The sequence below is a fragment of the Sinocyclocheilus anshuiensis genome, unplaced genomic scaffold (genome assembly GCF_001515605.1).
Source record: "Sinocyclocheilus anshuiensis isolate Anshui unplaced genomic scaffold, SAMN03320099.WGS_v1.1 scaffold180, whole genome shotgun sequence".
Taxonomy (NCBI): Eukaryota; Metazoa; Chordata; class Actinopteri; order Cypriniformes; family Cyprinidae; genus Sinocyclocheilus; species Sinocyclocheilus anshuiensis.
Genome location: NW_015554093.1, coordinates 1,630,063 through 1,638,747, shown reverse-complemented (window position 1 = coordinate 1,638,747; position 8,685 = coordinate 1,630,063). Strand labels below are relative to the sequence as shown.

The 8,685-nt window shown below is 37.0% G+C and overlaps 1 protein-coding gene across 3 annotated transcripts in view; it reads left to right on the top strand.

Annotated features, from left to right (window-relative positions):
• LOC107669357 (neurexin-1-like) overlaps positions 1 to 5,335 on the top strand; it is a 414,348-nt gene extending 409,013 nt beyond the window's left edge. For all 3 annotated transcript variants that reach the window (XM_016461537.1, XM_016461539.1, XM_016461538.1), the window contains one exon: positions 2,420 to 5,335. In XM_016461537.1, coding sequence (XP_016317023.1) covers positions 2,420 to 3,216 — 797 coding nt within the window. In that variant the 3' untranslated portion in view covers positions 3,217 to 5,335. The remainder of the gene's footprint in view (positions 1 to 2,419) is intronic.
• Positions 5,336 to 8,685: the final 3,350 nt, after the last annotated feature.

Sequence of the window (8,685 nt, the reverse complement as noted above, 5' to 3'; positions counted from 1 at the left end):
TGTAACCCTCCAAAGAGAAAGGAAAACTTGAAATCGCATCATATGACCCCTTTAAAAACAAAATCACTTTTTTTTTTTTTAAATAAGCAGAGGTTTTTAATGACTTATGGATATATTCCGGTTGGATATACTGCAGTTCTGTAGATAATTCCTCATTTTAAATCTCACTAGAACTTCAATTTGAATCGTTTTTAATTGTTTGTTAATTTTTAAGATGTTATTTTATATAATTGTTATGTCTTATGTGTTCAGTAAAAACATGTTTTATATGTAAAATGAAATTCTAGCAAATATATATAAATATTCAGGAAATAACTTTCAGCAGTTGGATCTAAAATATAATTTTTACAGTTTCATTTTAATTTGTGTTCCTAATGTGAATTCTGTTTCCCATAATGCTTTTCTACTAGCACTCTTCCCCCATATTAACCCTATAGATGCTATGAACAAAGACGTATGCTTTAGAGCTCAGCGAATCATTTAGGAACTACATTATGAGCTGATATGGCTGAGCTTAGACTAAGGGTTATATTGCTTGAAGGGTGGCCTTATACCATCTGGGCTATTCATAACGTTAAGTGGCCATTCCACTCCATCGTTGGGTTCCGCTTTAAGCATTCATATATCAGTAAAGTAAGTGTGACTTCAAGCCGTGTTGCATTGTACATGGAATTATTACTCTGTGCTCAGCTATTGCTCTTGTGATTGTGCATTATGTTGCAATCATTCAGTGTCGTTGAGTGGTTGAGGTTTTTCTGATGGCCCATCTGGAAAATCAGCTGTTGCTGTTTGACATTTGTCCAAGCCTTTAGTTTCATTTCAGATTATTTTAGTTGAATGAAATGTTGGAAATTAAACATATTAACCCAGACATTTCTTATTAAATAATTGCTACAACAGCCCTATTTATTGGCTCTGTCTCAAAATCTAGTCAGCTGCCTGCCTAGCTTTTTTGTGCATCATTTGCACACTCCTGACACTAAAAAACGTTCAAATAATTTGAAGCGGTATAGCTTGTTTGTTTCATAGATAAGGCAATCCCATAATGTGATGTGACAAGCTTCAAAGAAAAATATTTTTAAATTAAAGTATAAAAAATGTTATTAATGTGTCATAATGAAGCAGCCTTACACTAACTATCAGAAGTTTGGGGTTGGTAAGATCTTTTAATGTTTTTGAAAGAAGTTTCTTATGCTCATAAGGCTGCATTTATTTGATAAAAAAATACAGTAAGTATAGTGTATATAGTTAGTAATATTGTGATTAATTTTATTACCATTTAAAATAAATAAATAAATAAAATGTAGTTCATTCCTGCGATGACAAGCCTGAATTTTTAGCAGTCATTAATGCATTCTTCAGTGTCACATGATCCTTCAGAAGTCATTCTGATATGCTAATTTGGTGCTTAAGAAACATATTTTATCAATATTGAAAACAGTTGTGCTGCTTCATATTTTTGTGGAAACCATGATACATGTTTTTAGGATTCTTTGATGTATAGAAAGTTCAAAAGAGCATTTATTTGAAATATGCATTTTTTCTAAAATTATATATGGCTTTACTGTATGTGCTGAAAAAAGTATTAAAAAAATTACTGACCCCAAACATTTGAAAAGTAACGTATATCATTAAAATGTTTTGGCTGTCTGTGTGCATTATACTCAACTTAGCTCAAATTAGCTTAATCACATGCCAACATCAGAATCAGAATTTGAGTGCCATGTTAGTGGCTTTTTTATTAAGTTTCTGCCTTTAAATTGCATCTCAGATCAGTCAGATCCACTCACAAGCTTCCATTTTGTTTGTAATAAGATTTATATAGATAATTCCATATATAGGCATTAGACAGAAATTAGCTAACTAGATTGTGAGACGGCATTTAACTTATCACACAGTGCACATATGCAGAGGATTTTCTCATTGCAAAGTGAAATCTGTATTTATACAAGTCAAATGAAAGGCTAGAAAACAGATGAGTGTGTCAAAGAGTATGAAGGGAAGAAAATTTGTGATTTTAAAGGGACCATCTTACACACCTTTGTTTTTTGTAATTTGCTTTTTTTCCATGCAAAAATCATGCGGCCTATTTGTTAATGTAAGTGACCCAAACTCAATGGTTTGCTATCTTGTTTAACCAAAGAAGAGCCAAGAGCTATTCAAGATATGAGTTGGTTCTGTTTTACATGTTATTGTAGTGATCTAGATATATTTATGTTAGTCATTTGAATAGGTTTAGAAAATATTGTAGCATTTTACATGTGAATGTAAAGTATTGTGTGTAGAATCTTTGTCTTAGAATAAATTCCACAGAATAGAATTCTAAATCTAAAACTAATTGCGCGTGTATATGCATGTAAATATTCTCGAGTCCTTACTAATTGTTCTTCCTCTCACCCTTTCTCCTCTCCCATCCCAGGAGGTGAACTTGTGTTGCCTATAATTACTGTGGACACCCAAGACCCCCTTCCCATAGTCACCCGTTACCCCACCATCCCTGCCCCCCCCACATCCCTGACCCCTCTCCAAACCACCAAAGAGTCCCTCGTTCTGTCCGACCTCCGCCCGCCATGCCCTCCGGACCAGGAGGACTGCGGCGACCCCATGGAGGTATCGGCCTTCGGCTCTGGAGAAATGACGGAGTCCGATGACGAGGACTTTTACAAAAACTCCCCCATGGTCACAGACAGGACGGTCCTACCGCCGCCCCCTGCCGTGGGCAAGAGCGGAGGCCAGAGCCCAGGTGACCACCGTCCTCCAGTCCCCAGCCCCACCACACACCCCAACCAGCTCCACATCCCCGCAGGCAAAATGAATACCCGTGACCAGGTGCTCCTACCGCCCGCCCCGTCCTCCCGTCACACTCCAGCGTTAACCTACCCACCTGGTTTCCCCCATGTGCCCACAGCTCACCCCACCGACCTGATGGAGAAGGGCCACCCGGGCGCTGTGGAGGTAATCAGGGAGTCCAGCAGCACCACAGGCATGGTGGTCGGCATCGTGGCAGCTGCTGCCCTCTGCATCCTCATCCTCCTTTACGCCATGTACAAGTACCGCAACCGGGACGAAGGTTCTTATCAGGTGGACCAGAACCGCAATTCAGGATCCGAAAGCAACGGCGCCGTGGTCAAAGAGAAGACGCCGAGCACAACCTCCGCCGTCGCAAAGACGACCGCCAAGGGCAAGAAAAATAAAGACAAGGAGTATTACGTCTGAGAGAGACAGAGGAGGAGGTTCACAGACAGGAAGTGTGCTGAGGATTTTAAAACTTCAAATCACCTCCTCTGCATCCTCAAACATTTAAGCCACACGATCTTCTGTTTACTTCTCCAAACGTTTTTCTGCCAACCGAAAGATACGGACGTAGGGAATGAGGAGGAAGGAACACTGACCGATAGATCCTCCTTTCGTTTCTGTCTTGCGAAGCCATTGTTGTATGTAATTTTATCTCTATCATGTCTAAAGAAAATCTTCCATTACATTCCAAATGATGTAATGCCCTCTTTGCGATTAAAAATTTATGTTTTGCGGGCCTCCATGGGAGAGTAACCAACACCATGGACAGGGAGAGAAAACCCGCCGGTTTAACAGATGTATCCACACACGAGCTTTTGGTGCTATTCCTGAACGTTTGTTTAATATTATCTTCACAGAGCTATGAAATTGAGATCTTCTACGAGGCGGTCGTTGGCCCTCATTGTAATCATTCATGAAGAACAGAAGCGATTCTGTTAGTTATTTGCACGAGACAAGCAGATGCTCCCATCAGTTCTTGTGGAGATGTTAAATCTGACACCTTTTTCGTGTTCGGTTGGAAAGGCGGTGGATAGTATCACATTTTCTGTTTCATTCTCTGACTGAGCCTGAAAAACCCGGAGAGTCTGAATTCGTTTACACTCTGGTATCTTTTGTCAGTGTAGAAATTAGGATTTATCTGTCTCTGCCATGAAACACATTATTCTAATTCTTTCTTTGTTGTTTATCCGCCATGGTTTCATAAACACGTTCTCGCTTAGAATCGCAGATCAGACGGTGAAGCCTGCTTTGACAGCAACACCTCCACTAGCAGCTCAGAAGGTTGTTAGAACTTTAAAAAGCCAACGAAAGGCATTCAGCAGGCATCTCTCTCGCTCTCTCTCTCTCTCTCTCTCTCTCTCTCTCTCTCCATGGTGCCGAAACATTGTGATCTGTTAGTTAGGCTACTAATTGTGTTCCATGCATGATGCATTCACATTCAGCTTTCCATGAGAGTTTTTTGATATGAATTACATAAAGTTGATAACTCTCGTCTCACCCGGAGGGATTCATAGCACCATGGGCGAGCACGACGCGGACAAAAGAGACCTCAGAAAGTGGGACTGTCCTGAACTGAACATCAGCTTGGACGAAAGATGTTGTATCTATGTAAATACAGGAAATTGCTGAAAACGCTTCAGGAGACAGGTTTGTGTGTATCGAGCATACGGTACGTTTGCGTGTGTGTGCTTGTGTGTGTGTGTGTGTGAGTGTTTTCCTCGTTCGTCCTCCGGCATGAGAAAGATATACACAAGACTACGAGAACCCTTTCTCTTGCCTCCTGTATTCTCTATGGTGTGAAACTACAGCCCAATACCCATCCGAATGAGACTACAGACAGTGAAACAAACAGGATAAAGAGAACGGAGGCGAAATCATATTTTCAGAACTGTGTGGCATCTCTTCTAGGAGGGGAAAAAAGGAACCCGTTCTCATCGGGATGCCAGCTCACCACCTCCCAAACCTAAGAAAGTGAAAAGAAGCGAACTGACAAGGCTTTTATGGATAAAGCAGCACAACCTTGTGTCCAGACTTTTGTATCTAATGACACCTCCTGGAAAGGAGGAAAAAAGGAAGAAAAAAAACTGTATACCATCTAGATATTTCTCACACTTGAAAATATGTTTTTCCTGAATTGACATTCCTTGTTATTACAAAGAGGTTTTTGTTTAGTCCTTTCTCTGCAAATGAAAAACAAAATGTTATTCACAATAGATATTACTTCAGTAACACGAAGTGATTTTCAAATGTGAAATTATGGGGAAAAAAATAATAATAATAATGTTTTGGGATTTTATTGAATTTGGTAAAAGATGAAGCATTACACCTAGCCATACCTCCATTTTACATTTGGGTTTTTTGTTACGTCATTGACAGGGCTTTTTTCTGTTTGTGTTTTTGTTTTGCTTGTTCTTTTAAGATATAATTGTCATTTACCTATGCTGGTCAAAGTATATTCCCGTTCTTAATGTAATTGTAAAGTGTTACTGTGAGATGAAATCTAAATATGTGTACATTGACAGAGGGAAAAATACACTTGGTTCTATACTTCGTACTGATTTGGTCAGTGTGGTCTCTTTTATTTCTACAAATATTTGTCTTAAAGGGATTGACACTATCGTTCAAAAGTTTGGGATCTTTTAAACTTTCTTTTCATCAAAGAATCCTGAAAAATGTATTACAGATTCCACAAAGATATTAAGAGGCGCATCTGTTTTCAACATAATAACGAGAAGAAATGTTTTCTGAGATTTGAATGATTTCTGAAGGATCATGTGACACTGAAGACTGGAGAAAGGTTCAGCTTTGCCATCATATGAAAAAAATATTTTAAAATATATTAAAATAGAAAACTGTTATTTTAAATTGTAATAATATTTCACAATATAACAGTTTTTATTGTATTTTCAATCAAATAAATGTAGCTTTAATGAGAGACTTCTCTCGAAAACATAATATAAAAAAAATCAACAAAATATATATATATATTATCAACCCCAAACTTTTGAATGGTAGTGTGTCACCCAAAAATGAAAATGTTATTAGTATTGTTGTTCTAAACCTGTATGACCTTTCATGGGAGAAAATATTTCTTTTTTTTATGTTTCATAGTAAGAAAGTCCTACGGGTTTGGAGCAACATGAAGGTGAGTAATTGATGATAGAGTCTCTTTAAGACGTCCATGTTGTGAAATCTCCACTTTATTTATTGTTGTCGGAAGTTTGAGACTTTCATTTTTAATATTGAACATAAAAGTTTTCATCTTAGACTACTGGTAATTCGAAAACCATTATTTCCCAGTGTCTTTCCTGCCTGAAAATCAAGTTTTATCCACTGTAAGAACTCTCACGCTGTGAAGTCAAGCCCCTTGTCTTACATGGCAATTTCATCATCTGGTCTTATATATTGATGGGTTCCTACTCCAGAAGACTCCACATACTGCTAATACAAAGATGTCTTTAGATTCCTCTGCTGTCACACTGCTCAGATCTAGGTAGTCGGGTCTCTAAACAACACTCTTCCTTTATGGTCTTGAAGGGAAAGAGGCTCCCACATTTTCTTTCTCCTTGTTCTGCACCCACTCTATATTATGTTCTTGAGGTCCTTGTTCCTAACTAACTATACACAGTACAGATGGAGCTATTTAAAGGCTAGAGCTAAAAGCATGCTTATGGAGAGCAGTTTCCTGGAATAAGAGGCAACTTGAATTTGGAAAAGATTCAGGCCGATAAGGCTATATCTAGAATGAGCCTTTCAAAAGCTGTGTAGTGTTGATTGCTTTCAAATGATAAAAGCTGTCCATGACACACTTCTGTTTTCATCATTATTCTGGGTCTATTGTAAATCTACAGTGGAGAATATTGCATTTGGTCAGTATGCACAGAATACACTTAAGTATAGCATTTAGTTAAATGGGTGTTTTCATTTAGTCAGTGGCTGTGGTTTCAATTATATTGCAGATGCAAAACTAAAGTACCAAGTGCGCCTTCTGTAAAATGGTAGATTACATGCAAATCACAAGGATAAAGCTAAATGGAATGCTTAAGTTTACTTATGTAGTATGTACGTGTTTTGTGTTGTCAGAGAATAACCCAATATTACTACAGACAATTGTTTATATGCAATATAAAAATGTATATAAAATTATGTTTATATATTTAAATACAATGCATTTTATATATACAACATCACCACGATAGATAGATACCACGATAGATAGATAGATAGATAGATAGATAGATAGATAGATAGATAGAATTAGTGAATATAAATGAAGTGAACTGCAAAACTGTATTATTAGGCTGTATTAGCAGGAGTTTGATAGATATTGATTCAACATTCAGGTTCATGGTCTCCAAAGATAAGACCCAACGAGCATCAAGACAGCCTTAAGGCATGTATGGATCAATAGTGGGAAAGAATTAGTGCTTTTCAAACAAGACACAAGCTTTGAAACTGAAAGCAAGGCAGGGTTTATCACTTATTGCTGCAGTTACGTTTCAAACTGTGATTCCCAACTTCTGGCATCTTCCAAACAAAAAAAAAACCCACATTAAGAAAAAGACAAAGAAGAAAAGACGAAGAAAACCTGTCAGCATATTCTGATGCCATTCTACTCCACATCTTTCCGAACTCTGAGCTCTGGATTTGTGATTTGATGAATAATTTAGTACATTCTTCCCATTTTCCTTTAAAGTAGAATTAACTCAAATTTTCACTTCTGCTAGTGCACCTGTCCTGCCAGAGGAAATGCATTGAGTACAAAAAAAAAACACTTCCCAAATGTCACTGAAATGATACTGTTTGATAAGTAAGCAAGATTTTAAACTTTCTTTTGTTGTATCTGCTAAGACGACTGTCATTTTATGCTCAGACAAAAAAAAAGAGTTGTCTGTAGCGGTAGCGAGACGAAGACCTAACAGACAGTGAGCAGTAGGCTAATGGGCAGTTGTGATGCCACTGGAATGAGAATGAAGCATCAACAGAAGGGCTTTGCATTAAAAAAAAACTGCAGTGAAGCATGAGACTGCCATCTGCTGTCTAAATCCTCTCATTCATCAATCTACATTTTAAAGAAAGAGTTTTACATTTTATACAAGTAAATATGAATGAAATAATAAAATGATATTCCCTGTGACTTATTTAAAAATGAAATCCTGGCAGTGACTCCTCAGCACATTTCAAAACCATCAGCTCATCATTAGCTTGCTGATGATGATGAAAAGCCTTGAAAATGTCATGAGTGGAAACGCCATTGATCAACTTTGACAGTCCAGTGTTAAATGTAGGGTGAAATATGCAAAAGTGGGATGTTTTTTGGTAGATTTGTGATGAATAAAAGTTTTATACTCTCAGCATTTTTGTTATGCTAATATTTTACGATAATGATAGACAGAGTAGGGTAGTAACTGATTACATGCAATCTGAATTACGTAATCAGATTCCAAAAATTAAGTACTTGTAATTAGATTAAATGACATTTTAAAATGCCTGTAATAAGACTACAGTTACTTTATTCATTAAATTATTATATATTATTCACACAATAGCAATAAATTATTCATAATTTATTGATTCTCCCTAATTCTTCATTTCCATCTTTTAAGGTTTCCTTTCTAAAATTGCCTTATATACATTCAGAAAGAATGTATATAAATGTAAAAAATACATTTTTTTTGTAGACATTCACACAGAGACCAGTCACTAGCTGGCTATAATTTCAAAGAAAATTGAGAGGCCACACAGCATTTTACCACTGGGTTTACAAAAATCATTTCAATTTTAAGAAGTGTTTTCTCAACATTTCAAACACATTAAAATACACAAATTCAAGTAATTTCTTTTTAATGCAGGGATTCCCAAACTTTTTGTCAGCCGAACATCTTTAAC